At 44.5% G+C, this 14,999-nt stretch overlaps 1 protein-coding gene across 6 annotated transcripts in view; it reads right to left on the reverse strand.

Annotated features, from left to right (window-relative positions):
* SPIDR (scaffold protein involved in DNA repair) overlaps window positions 1–14,999 on the reverse strand; it is a 309,901-nt gene that overhangs the window by 10,446 nt on the left and 284,456 nt on the right. For all 6 annotated transcript variants that reach the window (XM_047783954.1, XM_047783956.1, XM_047783953.1 and 3 more), the window contains 5 exons: window positions 11,515–11,602; window positions 10,529–10,672; window positions 10,378–10,437; window positions 7,997–8,201; window positions 6,949–7,095 (listed from right to left, as the gene is read on the reverse strand). In XM_047783954.1, the coding sequence (XP_047639910.1) occupies window positions 6,949–7,095; window positions 7,997–8,201; window positions 10,378–10,437; window positions 10,529–10,672; window positions 11,515–11,602 (644 nt within the window). The remainder of the gene's footprint in view (window positions 1–6,948; window positions 7,096–7,996; window positions 8,202–10,377; window positions 10,438–10,528; window positions 10,673–11,514; window positions 11,603–14,999) is intronic.

The following is a 14,999-nucleotide window of genomic DNA, read 5'->3' on the forward strand; positions in this document are numbered from 1 at the left end:
ATGTAAACACTAGAAAACACCCTAAAATTAATAAATAATAATCTAACCTTTCATTTTAAGAAGAAATAAGCAAACTAAAAAACAAAGTAAGGAGAATATAAACAAATAACAAAAATTGGAGCAGAAATTGAAAACAGGAAATCAACAGAAAACCAAAAGTTGGTTCTTTGCAAAGATCAATAGAAACTGATAAACTTCTAGCTAGGATAACCAAGAGTAAAAGAGAGAAGAAACAAATTATTTATATCAGAAATGAGAGACATTAAAGGGATAATAAAGGAACGTTAGAGACAACTTTGCTAACTTAGATGAAATGTAGCAACTTCTTGAAAGAGACAATTTGCCAAAACTCCCATAAGAAACAAGGGATCTGAATAGGCCCAGAGCTACAGGCACAGCTGAGAGATACTCTGGGCTCAGTTCCAGACCACTCAACGCAATAAACCGAGTCACATGAATTTTTTTGGGTTTCCCAAAGGATATTAAAGTTAGGTCTACACTCTACTATAGTCTGTTAAGTGGGAAATAAATACATTATGTCTAAAAAGCACAATACCTTAATTAAAAAATACCTTATTGCTAAGATGTGCTATCCATCATCTGAACCTTCAACAAGTAATAATCTTTGCAAAGGTAACATCAAAGATCACTGACCACAGATCACCATAACAAATACAATCATAAGGAGAAGTTCCGAAATACTGCACAAATTACCAAATTGTGACACTAAGACGCAAAGTGAGGAAATGCTGTTGAAAAACAGCATGGATAGACTTGCTTGACATAGGGTTGCCACAAACCTTCAATTAGTTAAAAAAAAAAAAAAAAGGAATATCTACAGAAGCGCAATAAAATGAGGTAAGCCTATCTTGAAGAAATTGAAGTGATAGTTCATAACCTTTCAAAACATAAAGTACCAGGCCAGGGTGGGTTCATTGGTAAATTCTACCAAACACTTAAAAGGAAATTATCACCAATCCTCTATAATTTCTTCCAGAAGACAGGACCAGAGGGAATACTTCCTAACTATGAGGACAGTATTCACCTAATGTCAAATCCAGAAAAAGACATTACATGAAAGGAAAACTATAGACCAGTATCTTTCATGAACACAGACGAAAAAGTCCTTAACAAGATATTGGCAATCTAATCCAAATACATAAAATGAGTATTATACTGTGACCCAATGGGACTTACTGCAGGTTTACAAGGCTGGTTCAATATTTTAAAAATCAATTACTGTAATCTATCACATCAACAGACTAAAGTAGAAAAATAATATGATCATTTCAATAGATGTGGAAAATGCATTTGACAGAATCTAGTACCCACTCCTGATAATATCTCTCAGGATTCTAGGAAGAGAGAGGTCTTCCTCAACTTGTAAAAGAACATTTACAAAAACCTACAGTTGGAAGAAACCAATAAAGAAGCTATGTGATTTAGGAAAGAGTGAATCAAACCCAAATGATAATACAGGGAAGCCTAGGACAATACTGACCACAGACCCAGGTTTTGCTCAGAAAGGGGGGACAGAAACTTCAGGAGGGAAAGGACAAAGGAAAGGGGTGATTCCAAAAATCTGTCACCATTTTTGAGGATTTGGAAAATAATTAGAGTGAGGCAGGCAGTGCAACAAAAATAAAAGTCAACATAAAACTCCACAAAAAAAACCATACAAGAAAACAGTGTGGTATATATACTAGTTTCCTGTTCAGCAATAAGTATTTATATAATCATAATAATAAAATACCACTTATTGAGCTTCATCTTTGAGAATCAACCCGTAGACGAAGAGCAAGGCTTTATAGCTACAGGACAGAACATTATCGATCTTGACACACAGAAACAACAGGGCGGAAAGGAAGAGGACAGGACAAGAAGGGCAGGAGAGCTATGTTTTATCTTTTCCTTCCATGTGTGCAATAAAGAGTTATTTATCTTTAGTAGACAAAGCAACAAATACACAAAATGCCTACAGCTAACATCATACCTAATAGTGAGAAAGTTGATGCTTTCTCCTTATGATCAGGAAGAGGGCAAGGAAGTCCCCTCTCCTCTTTGGCCAGGTGCTGGAAGGCCTGGCTAAAGTGAGAAGGCCAGAAAAGGAAATAAAAGGCATATAGATTGAAAATCAAGAAAAACACTGTCCTTGACCACAGATGACAGTTTTCTATGTATTATATCCCCCCAAATCAACAAAAAATCTAGAACTACAAAATGATTATAACGAGGTTGTAAGAAACAAGGTTAAAATACAGAAGTCAATTGCTTTCTTTTACACTAACAATGAACAAATGGAATTTGAAATTAAAAACACACAATAGCATTTACATTAACACTAAAATAAATAAAACACAAGTATAAATGTAGCAAAATACATATATGATCTATATGAGGAAAACTGCAAAACTCTGCTCAAAGAAATCAAAGATCAGACCTAGAATAGCCAGATAATACTGAAAAAGAACAAAGCTGGAGGACTGACTCAGCCCAACTTGAAGACACAACAGGGCTACCATAAGCAGGCCAGTGTTGAAATGGTGAAAGAACAAATAAATCAGTGCAACAGAATGGAGAGCCCAGAAATAGACCCCCATAAATATAGTCAACTGATTTTTGACATTTTAACAGAGAAAGGGCAGTCTTTACAAAGGTGTTGGAACAACTGATAATATACATGAATAAAAATGAATCTAGAAAAAGAACTTACACCTTCCACAAAATTTGATTCAAAATGGATCAGAGACTTAACATATAAAATGCAAAACTACAAAACTCCTAGAAGAAAACAGAGGAAAATCTGGGTGATGTTGGGTTTGACAATGAGTTTTTACACAGAATACCAAAAGCTCAATTCATGAAAGAAAAAGCTGATTTTAGACTTCATTAAAGTTAAAACTGGTCTGCAAAAGCCAGTATTAAGAGAATGCAAAGACAAGCCAAAGATGGGAAAGAGATCTGCAAAAGACAAATCTGATAAAGGACTGCTATCCAAAATGTACCAAAAACTCTTATAAAAAAATGAACCCCTGAATAAAAAGAGGGCCAAATCTCTCTATAGATACCTTACCATGGAAGATGCACAGATGGCAAATGAGCGCATGGACGTCTCAACATCACATGCGCCAGGGAAGAGCGGTGAGAAACACTACACACTGGTCAGTGGCTGACAAACTAAAACAGTGGTGAGGATGTGGAGGGCAGTGAGGTGGCCTGCTACAAAGTTCTGCTCTAGGGGCATGAGATGAACTTTGCTGGCCCAGCTCTCCGTCCACTGCCCATGTGTCACTCATGGCAGTGCTGGAAGACCCTCCATGAACACCACCCTCTCCAGGGAGGCTGGAGTGGACAGTGGATTCTTGTGCCTTGGTTTTTACCTCCTGAAACTGCCCTCTGTCATCCTGTGTGGACCTGGAGCGTCTAATCTCAGTCTCCTCTTCTGTCTCTCTGGAGGGTCACTTTCTGTGGACGCCTCCCCATCAAGCATGGAGGTATCACAGTTTCTTTCTCATTCTACTGATGCTGTATATATAATCATGGTCCACATGAAAACTATCTAAAACATCAGAAATACACCCAAAGGATAGAAAACAGATGTGTACTCAGAGGCCTTACATGAACATTCATAGCAGCATGATTCATAATATCAAAAAAATGTATGTCTATATCCGGACAAAACTTTCATTGAAAAAGACACATGCACCCGTATCTTCATTGCAGCACTTCAGCACTATTCATTGCAGCACTTCACAAGAGCCAAGACATGGAAACAACCTAAATGTCCATCAACAGACAAATGGATTAAGAAGATGTGGTGTATATACACAATGGAATACCACTCAGCCATAAAAAAGAACAAAATAATGCCATTTGCAGCAACATGGATGCAACTAGAGACTCTCATACTAAGTGAAATAAGTCAGAAAAAGAAAGACAGGAGTTCCCGTCGTGGCGCAGTGGTTAACGAATCCGACTAGGAACCATGAGGTTGCGGGTTCGGTCCCTACCCTTGCTTAGTGGGTTAATGATCTGGTGTTGCCGTGAGCTGCGGTGTAGGTTGCAGATGCGGCTCGGATCCCGCGTTGCTGTGGCTCTGGCGTAGGCCGGTGGCTACAGCTCCGATTCAACCCCTAGCCTGGGAACCTCCATATACTGCAGGAGCGGCCCAAGAAATGGCAAAAAGACCCCCCCCCCAAAAAAAAGAAAAGAAATGCATGGACTTGGAGAACAGACTTGTGGCTGCCAATGGGGAGGGGGAGGAAGTGGGAGAGACGGGGAGTTTGGGGTTAATAGATGCAAACTATTGCAATTGGAGTGGATAAGCAATGAGATCCTGCTTATAGCACAGGGAGCTATATCTAGTCACTTTGATGGAACATGATGGAGGGTAATGTGAGAAAAAGTATATATATATATATGTATACACACACATATGTATGACTGGGTCAATTTGCTGTATGGTAGAAATTGACAGAACACTGTAAGTCAATTATAATGGAAAAAATAAAAATCATAAAAAAATGTATGTCAACTGATAAATGGATAAACAAAACAGGGTCTAGCCATACGGTGGAACATTCAGCCACAGAAAGAAATGACGCCTAAAAAAAGTCTTGAAAATGTTCTGCTAAGTGAAAGCAGCCAGAAACCAAGGAACATGGAATGTATGACTCATTTACATGAGTGTCCATGGAGACAGAGGGCAGAGGGGTGGGTGCCAGAGCCTGGGAGGGGGCTGGGTGCGACTGCTGACAGATACAGCATTTCTCTCTGAAGCTAGTTAGTGGGATGGTTGCACAACTGTGTGAATACACTAGAAACAGTAGAGTTGTGCACTTTAAAAGGGTAGATTTCACCTCAATTACACTGTGATCAAAAACTAGATGCCACTTTTTTTCAAAGCCACTGAAATGACAAAAGACAAAATGTAAAACAGGAAGTGGCGGCACACTATTGTAAATGGACTAATTACCACTGAATTTCTCACTTTAAAATGGTTAATTTTATGTGCTTTAAGTCTCATTATAAGTTATTTTTAAAATTAGGAGGTTCTGGAGTTCCTATCATGGCTCAGTGGTTAGCGAACCTGACTAACATCCATGAGGATGCGGGTTCAATCCCTAGCCTTGCTCAGTGGGTTAAGGATCTGGCACTGCCCTGAGCTGTGGTGTAGGTTGCAGACCCGGCTGTGGTGTAGGCTAGCAGCTATAGCTCTGATTGGACCCCTAGCCTGGGAATCTCCCTATGCCACGGGTACAGCCCTAAAAGATGGAAAAAAAATAAGAGGTTCCTTAGAAAGATTGGGTCTCTCCTCTCCCCTTCCCACAAGTGTCTGCACATCTCCTCGGCCTGTGTCCCTTACTTCCTGGCTGCAGTTAAGAGTGGGTCAGGGTCCAAACCCTCCTCGGTGCTCTGGGTGGTGGTGATGTCTGGTCCCCTAAGGCCTGAGTGGTGACTTCTGAATGGGGGATGCTTCCTCACCCTTCTCTGCTCTGAGCCCTGGAGCGATCCCCACTCTGAGGGAGGGGAGGGGATAGGAGCTTCTCCACAGGTGGCTGGAGGCCACAGGCTGTGACAGATGCCCCAGGGTCTGCACATGCTCTGTCCTCACTGCCTGTCTGCTAGGGGCTGCTCAGCCTCGCAGACTCTCAGCCACCCTCACCCGCACTCCTCCAAATGGCAGTGCAATGGTATCCCTGCCGACAGCCAGTCCCAGCTTTGCACCAAGCCTCTCCATGGTGCTGAAAGCACTGCTTCTTGAGGACAGAAATCCGATCACTCCACCTCCTTAGCATGGCTGGGACAGCAGAGCAAGACAGAACCAGCCGCACCATGAAGGCCTTCTCGCTGCCCTCCCTCCTGTCTGGAAAGCCTTTACCAACTCTGCCTGAGCAATCCTGAACATCCCAGGGCCATGACCCCTGCGTCACCAGCTCCAGCCCCCAGCCCTCAGTCACCAGCCTATGGCAGTGGAAGCACTGAGTGTTGGCCTCTTCCCCCAGCTCCATAGCCTCACAAGTGCGTCTCACGTACACCTCAACAGTGCTTTGAGGTCAGTTCTATTACCCCTGTTTCAGGGTAGAGAAAGTGGGAGACCCACATGCAGTGACTTAGAGCCTGCTTATTCAGGACCGATAAGCTGTAGCAGTTATGTTTTGATACTAACAGTGAAAGGAGATGTAAAGAGGGGAAAATCCAAATGATCTCAACACAATGAACACAGCTTCAACTCCCAGGCACACAGGGGACTGTGGATTCAAGCAACAGTGGGATCACAGCTTTTGCTGTTCATAATGGGGTTCAGGAATCTAGGGGTCCAAGGGTGGAGGAAACAGGCCCTCAAGGTTATTTTCAGAATTTCTGTGCTTTCTGGAAAGTGCATTACCTTCACAGAGGTTCCTGCCCGCCACCCACATCGTGCTCCCTCTGGACTGGATTTGTTGTCCCACCTGTCAAGTTTCCTCCCGGCTAAACCCACCTCCAGACCTACTCCTCTCCCTTGTCTCGCCCCACCCTGGCTGTACCAAGGCCATGCCCCACCCCTACCTCACGGGTCAGCCTTCCTCCAGACCCCTCCTTCCAGATCGGGTGCTCACCCTGTCCTGCTGTGGTCTGTGAGAGGTCTGCTCTCTTCCTGCCCCGCCTCTCTGTCTAACCACCCCCCTCCTCCCCCCTCCAACTGGGCTCAAGGCTCCCACAGGTGAGGGAGGTCCAGGCACTGGCACTTGGAAGAGCACTGGAGGCTTCGGGCCTGGGTTTGGCTGTCCTATACAGACAACGAGTTTGAGAGGCAGGGGTCTCTTCTGATTTTTTTACTTATGCAGCCAATGTCTGGAACATGTCAGGCTTCAACAAATACTGGATGAATAAAGAGTAAAGGAATATAAAATAAATGTGATATTTAAGAAAATACAAACACCTCTTCCATCAAGATTGACTACCCACCTTGAACACTGCAAGTGGAGTTGACCTGAGTGACAGAATCCAGGTCATCTAGCCTCACAGGGCCTGGCAGCTCCCAGGCACCAGCAGCCATATCCAGATGGGGCTTTGGAAGCAAGAGGACAGTGCGTCCAACACAAAGGATCCGCCCTGCAGATAGAGACACTCAGCTATCACAGCCCTGGGGTCTGAGGTAAGAGCTCTCTGGGGTTAGGGTGGGGAGAGGGCCAAGGGCACTGCCGAGGGGTCCCTGAGTATCACAGACAGACACAGCGCTGGGCAGAAAGGAAGCTCAATGTCTTGTGCACTGACCTGGAAACACACACAAACACCTGGCTTGAATTTGATTCAGAAAGGCAAATTTTGTGTCATGCAAGTTATAAATGGAAAAATATAATATAGGCCAGATCCTAGTCTGATTACTGGAAAAAAAAAAAAGGGCTAAGTGATATAAGCACACAGGCCTCCGAACCCACAGGTTCTGCACCTGCAGATTCCACAAGCATGGATTCAAATGACGGTGGATAGAAAATATTTGGAAAAAGTTCCACAAAGTCCCGAAAAGTAAAATTTGACTTTGCTGCACATGGGCAACTATTTACACAGCACAGACATCTGTAAGTGGTCTGGAGATAATCTAAAGTGTAAGAGGACATGTGCAGGTCACATCATTCACATCATTTTACAGAAGGGACAGGAGTACCTGCAGACTTTGGTGTCCGCAGTGGGGTGGATACTGACGGCTGACTGTATACATTTAAATGTCCTAGCCTTTGGTCTGTTTTAAAAAATGATGCTGCAGGCAGTGGCCTCAGGTGACTTTCGCACCTGTAAAGTATGTCCCTAACAGACCACCCCTGTGTAATCCCTGGTGTCCCCTGTAGCTGGGTCAGCACTGCAGGGGCCTCTGGTTCTGTCCAGGCAGCCATCACAGGGGTCATGTCTGCAGTGGACTTCGGGATGGGCCAGCAGTTCTGGAGCAAGGCAGAGGCATCAAGAATGCACAAAGCTATGTTCTGGCATCAAAGCTGCCAGTAAGAGGAAAATATACCTTGGTCTCGGAGAGCATCCTTGAAGAGGAAGCTCTGGGAGGTGGCTTTGGAGAGCGCGTCTTGGACATCCTGGGCCAGCACACATGAGGGGGCCACACATACAGGCATGGTTCTGGGGAGTCCAGAGTCCTCATCCTGCATTTGCAGAGTAATGTCGGTCACCACCAGCCATATCTCCCTTGGCTCTGGAAGCAAACTGTTTACCTATAATTCAAAGACACAGTCAAGGCTGTAACTTAATAGCTATTCTTATACCCCTCAACTTTTTTTTTTTTTTTTTTTTTTTAAGGGCTACACCTGCGGCATATGGAGGTTCCCAGGCTAGGGGTCGAGTTGGAGCTATAGCCGCTGGCCTACATCACAGCCATAGCCATTTTAGATCCAAGCTGTGTCTGCGACCTACACCACAGCTCATGGCAACACTGGATCCTTAACCCACTAAGTGAGGCCAGGGATTGAACCTGTGTCCTCAGGGATACTAATCAGATTTGTTTCCTTTGAGCCATGACAGGACCTCCTATCCAAAATTACTTTTATTTTTATTGACTTTTTATGGCTGCACCCACAACATATGGAAGTTCCCAGGCTAAGGGTTGAAATGGAGCTGTAGCTGCCGGCCTATACCAGAGACACAGCAACGTGGAATCTGAGCCACATCTGTGGCCTACACCACAACTCGCGGCAATGCCAGATCCTTAACCCACTGAGCAAGGCTAGGGATTGAACCTGCATCCTCATGGATACTAGTTGGGTTTGTTACCGCTGAGCCGTGACGGGAACTCCCAAAATTATTTTTCAAAGCAATAATCTTACTTTATTTTTTAATTTTTGGCTGTACTTACAACCTTCAGAAGTTCCCGGGCCAGGAATCAAACCTGTGTCACAGCAGCAACAACACTGGATCCTCAATCTGCTGCACCACCAGGGAACTGCACAACTGAATCTTTCTTGCAGTGCCACGTGCACTCTAAAGTGGATGGTTAGCACCCTAGAGCATATAGGTGGTTTGCTCCAGGACTTAGCTTATTCCAAATCCTCTTTGAGGAAGCTGGGTTCCGCTGATTTTCTTTCCCACAAAAAGCAGAATATAGGAAGTATAAAGAAATGCAGTGAATTGAGGAATCTGTTCCACTGGCTCCCTAATCCTCTGTATATACACCCCCATGATTGCTGCCAGGAAGTGCCTGTGCTAAGGGAAGCCTGTTTCTTGGGACAGAAGGGGGTACATGTTCTCAGCCAGCCCTGAGCCAGGCTCCTTTGCTCAGTGAGGCCAACAACTGCCTTGGGCCTCCACTAGGCAGGTGGCTGAGACCTGGCTGTGGGGTCAGCCCTGGACATCTGCTTCCTGTACCACAACTTCCGGGCTGCAGGCAGGAGCAGGCGGAGTGAGAGCCACAAGGTTGCTGCTCGTGCCGAGGTAACTCTACCTGCAGGTAACAGCAGCTACATCATGAACCACTGACGTCTCTCACTTGCCACCTGGGATGCATTCAGGGTAACATGCATGTGCAAGGTGCCAAGCTTCAGTGCACCCAAGCTTTCCGCTGACAGCGGGTGAAGGAGCGCAGTCAGCCTTGGAAGTAAGAGGCACACGAGGTGCTGGACTGTGTCCTCACTGGGGGCTGTTCCCTGCCTGTGAAGCAGGGACTTAGAATGGCTTGCAGGAGTGCTGCTGGTGACTAATGTCAGTCACCTTCTTGTTCCAGGAGAGGTGTTAATTCTGTTAAATGACTGGAAGGAAATATCCACGCCCTCTCGGATGACTGTGACACAGGGACATTCCCTTGTGAGTTAAGGTCCAGCAGGGATTCCTGGCTTGCTGAGAGCACCCCTTCCCTGGTCTTGGCCTAGCTGACCTGTGGGTCGCCGCTCTGCAGAACTGCCTGAAGCCTCACAGGCACCACAGGGTCCCTTGACTGTGCAAGAAAAGGCTCAATCCTGAAATTTTTACTTTCACCCCAGAAATGAGGTTCAGCTTCTCTTTCCTTTCCACAACCTGCCTGCTTCACACCCTAATACTATCCTGGTGGCTGCAGTCCCACTGCACAAGGAATGGATTTATTAGTGTTTTACCGCAAGTGGATTTGTTTTTTTGGCTGCATCCGCAGTATGTGGAAGTGTCCGGGCCATATGTCAAGTCTGAGCCACAGCTGTGACCTACACCACAGCTGTGGCAAATGTCCAATCCTCACCCTGCTGCACCAGGCTGGGGATTGAGCCTGTGCTGCCACAGAGACAATGCCAGGTCCTTAACCTGCCACACTACAGTGGCAACTCCACAGGCGAATTTTGTTTCTATTTTGGTATTCCATTAATTTCTGAGAGATATTATCTTTTAAAAACCTGTATAACACTTAACAAGAAAGAGGAGACTGATTACCTGTGGTCTTCGGTAAATCACTCTGGCATAGAAACTGCAACGGGTACAGAGGCCACCAGTCTGGAAAAGCATTAAAAACGGTGAGTAATGTCTCCCTGAGGGCACAGACACAGCAAACTAATTGAGACCGTGGTAGAAACAAAGACGCCACCTGGAGAATTTCCTTTAAGAAGCGGGGAACTGGAGGCTGGTACAGCTTAGAAATGGGGTCTTCTTCAATGATATCAATTTGTGCCAGATTTGGGTGTGCAGTGAGGATATAACAGAAGCTTGGAGGAGGCAGATGGGTTTTTTCCTGTTCAAAATGAAGACAAAAGTATAACACTATTAACATAAAGCTACTTTTTGATACATACTTATTCATAGATGCAGACCACTCTCTGTAAGGCTCTGTAAGAAACAAGTCATGCTGTCTCCCTCTGGGACCAAGCATAAAAACTTCTGTGCTTCTGAATTCATTACTGATTCCAGATTTCCTTTTAGAAATGTATCCTTCAGAGTACACTGAGGACACATTCAGAAACTTCTTCCCTGTAAATAATCTAGAAACAGCTTCTGACCACTATGCTGCTGGCCTAGCACAGGTCCAGTCACTGCACAAGCCAGGTGGCCCCAGCTTTCAGCCTGGGGAGCTATGGCCCAAAGTAGTGCTGCCAGCCTGGTGGATAAATAAGACTCCAAGTAGAAAGGAGGGACACATTTTAATCAGTCAATTTTGCTATCTGTAAGCAGCTACCATAAACATTCTGATGAGGAAGGAAAGGGAAATCCCTGATTCAGCCAGGGGTTGAGCCATGAACTTGTTTACTGAATTTCTGCTCTAATTGGTGACTGAGTGTCAGCTCTACTACTGACTGGAAGGTGCTGGGAGAACCTACCCCATGTCTTGTTTGATGTGAGGCTGAGACCCTCATTGTGCAGGGTGTGTGATGGTGATAGTCGAGAGACGTCACCATAAAGTAACCTCAGGAAGGATGGACACAGCACAGTGGGGAAGGCTCCTGCCAGGGAGGCGAGTGGGTCTGGTTCATGCTCCTGGGACTGGGCTTCTCGGGGTGTGGACTGAGCTGTGCACCTCGCTCAGCATCTGGCACAAGGCAGGTGCGACCAGAGGAAGCACTTCAGTGCTGGGCTTACCTCTTCACAGGCTGGGCTGTTGCCAGGTGCTTTCAGAAGTGCCACTGGAGGCCACATGGTGTCGATCAAGCTGAAAAGTTCTGCCATCCTGGAAAAAGAAGAGATGTTTAGTAAGTGAGCTGGTCACACACAAATCTGCTCCATAGACACCAGGCCAAATGCCAAGGAACCACCATTAAGGACGAGTGATGAAGACGGTGGCACACAGACATACAGACCTTCAAACCTGACTGCCTAAGGACAGGAAGGAGACTATTCACTAAATTATGATGCACCTGATATACGCAGAGAAAGCTCTAATTCGAAAAGATCCGTGCACCCATATGTTCATAGCAGCACTATTTAAAATAGCCAAGGCATGGAAGCAACCTCTATGACCACTGACAGATGACTGGATAAAGATGTGGTACATATATACAATGGAATATTACTTAGCCATAAAAAAGAATGAAATAATGCCATGTGCAACAACATGGATGGACTTACAGATTATCATACTAAGTGGAGTAAATCAGACAGAGGAAGATAAATATCATATGATAGCACTTATACGTGGAATCTAAGAAGTGATACAAAATAAACTAATTTATAAAACAGAAAGACTCAACGGAGACACTCTACCAAAGGGGAGAGCAGGGTGGGCGGGAGTAGGGGTGAATTAGGGATTTGGGATTAATAGCTATACATGACTATATATAAAATAAACAACAAGGTCCTACTATATAGCACAGGGAGCTATATTCAATATCTGATAATAACCTATAATGGAAAAGAATCAGAAAAACTTAACTGAATCACTTTGCTATACACCTGAAACATTTTAAATCAACTACATGTTAATAAACACTATAAAAAAGAGAGTCATGATACTTTGCTAAGTGAAAAGCAAACAACAAATTATGTTTCTCTCTGAAGGATATAGAAATGTTTTCAGTGGTTATCTGAGCAGAGGTTAAAGGTGAAACATTTTCTTTCCTGGGCTCGTGTATTTCCTATATTTTTCTAAAACAGATACATGCTACGTATATAAAAAGAAAAATTATCAATAAGTTATCTAAAACAAAGCCAGACACCCAAGGACAAATAGTGTATGATACACTTATATGATGTCCCTAGAGGCAAATTTACAGAGACAGAAAGTAGAAGGGTGGCTGTCAAGAGCCGGGGAGAGGGGTGGGGAGTCAGTGTTTAATGGGGACAGAGCTTCACTTCGGGAAGCTGGCAAAGGGCTGGAGATGGATGGTGACAAAAACGGTTAAGATAGAAAGTTTTGAGTTATGTACATTTTACTACAACTTTAAAAATCATGTTTTAGTTGCAAAAAAGGAAAGTATATCACAAAGTCTTAGATTTTGCCAAGTTTCAACAATATTAAGAGATAACGTTTACTTTTTAAAAAGCAAGTACTATTTTAGGTGCTTAGGATCCAGCAGTTAACAAAACTGAAAACCTCAGAACTGAGAATGAGGGTCTCAGCATCAAGGAGAGCAAGATTCAAAGCTTCCTCACCACCCTCGGCCCTCACTCCAGTCACCAGAGAAAGAGGGCTGTGGGTGCGGCTTTTGGCCAGTACCAAGTTCTTGGTTAAAATCAAGGGCAAAAGTAGTGAGCAAAGGGGCACACAAGTGAAAATTCACTCTCTCCTTCTCCTGGCAGCAGCTGTTTTTGTGGGTAACTGGACAGGGGTGGGCACCCAGGGCCAGGTGAGGTTCAGAGGCAGCCACTGGATGCTAGGAGCCCACTGGACGCTACGGGCCAGGGAACCTGCTGCGCCTCTCTTTTGTGGCCTGTCTGCTGGCTCCTGTCCCTAACTTCCTTCTAAGAGTGGCACCTCCTGCTTCTTTCCATGCAAATCCCCGAGAGATGGGCACTCATGTGCCAGCGGAGATGAAGGGTAGCATCTCAGTGAATGAATAACCCACACTCATAAACACAGACACAACCTCATTGTGGGTACCAGAGCTGGCACCTCTGATATCCTACTGTGGTCTGGAGAAATGCATGTTCGGAATGTTGCTGTCACCTCCACACCACACAGATTCACCTCCTGCCGTGTCCATTAAGCCATCATTCATGCCCCTCCAACCACTAATCTGCTTTCTGTGTTTATAGGTTTACCTCTCCTGGACAATGTATATAAATGGAATAACATCATACATGTATCCTGTGCCTGGCTTCTTTCACTTAGTATAAATGTTTTAAAAGTTTATCCACATTGCAGCCTGTCAGTATTTCACCCCCTTTATGGGCTGAATAATATTCTATGATATGGATAAATGATATTTATTCATCCACTCATCAGGTGACGGACATTTGGGTGTTTCCACGTCTCAGTTACCGTGAACACCGCTGCTCCGAGCATCTCTGTGGACCCAAGTGTTCATTCATTTGGGGAGATAATCTAGGAGTGGGACTGCTGGGTCACATGGTAATTCATGTTTAGCTTTTTGAGGAAAAAAAGTGCCAAACAGATGTCAAAATGTTTTCCACGTGCTGTACCATTTTACATTCCTAACCATGTGTGAGGGTTACAAATCCAATTTTCGCTTTTAAGTTAGGTATAAAACTTTAGGAATTCCCACTGCGGCACAACAGGATTGGTGGCATCTCTGGAGTGCCGTGGCATGGGTTTGACCCCTGGCCTGGCAAAGTGGGTTGGGGATCTGGTGTTGCTGCAGCTCTGACCGGGATCTGATCCTCGCCTGGGAACTTCACAAGCTGTGGGGCAGCAAAAGCAGACAGACAACCCCCCAAAAGCCCAACTTTATATTTAGAAGGATTTGTGAAAAACTCCAAGTACTTTTTCCCCCTACATTTACCTTCTATTTTATGACGATGAAATTTTAATTTGAACATATATCACTTTTATAACCTGTTTTGAAAAGAAAACGGCTAGGGCTCTGCTAGAACAGTGGTGACAGTGGAAAGAAGTGCAGCACAGTGGAAAGAGCATCCTCTCTGTCACATGGGCCTGGTCTGCACCTCCTGCTGCCCTCACTGGTATTAGGAGGCTGCCACCTTTACACTCGAGTAAACTCCCAAAGCAGTAATCATTTACTCATAATTATCTAATTACTATTATTTTTATAATCATTTTGTCATTAATTTACTTGATTAAAAAAACTTATTTTAAAATAATTACAGTCATAGAAAGTTGCAAAGGTAGACTAGAGATCCTGTGTCCCTTTCCCCACTTTCTTATGAAAATACAGGACACTGGCGCATGTTCTTTGCCATTTCTTCACAGATGTCTATTCCTGTAACCACCATCAAGATGGAACTATCCCATCATGTTCCTTGTGCTCCCACTTCCACCAGCATCCCAAACCTCTGTTTTCCATCTCTCCAGCTCTGTCACTGAGAAGGTTACATGCACAGAGTCATATGGTGTGTGACATGTTGAGGTTTTCATTCAGCAAGATGACCCCAAGACCTACCCAAGCTGCTGAAGCATCATCAGTCTGTCCCTCTTCACTACTGAGTGC

Source organism: Phacochoerus africanus, chromosome 6 (assembly GCF_016906955.1).
Source record: "Phacochoerus africanus isolate WHEZ1 chromosome 6, ROS_Pafr_v1, whole genome shotgun sequence".
Taxonomy (NCBI): domain Eukaryota; kingdom Metazoa; phylum Chordata; class Mammalia; order Artiodactyla; family Suidae; genus Phacochoerus; species Phacochoerus africanus.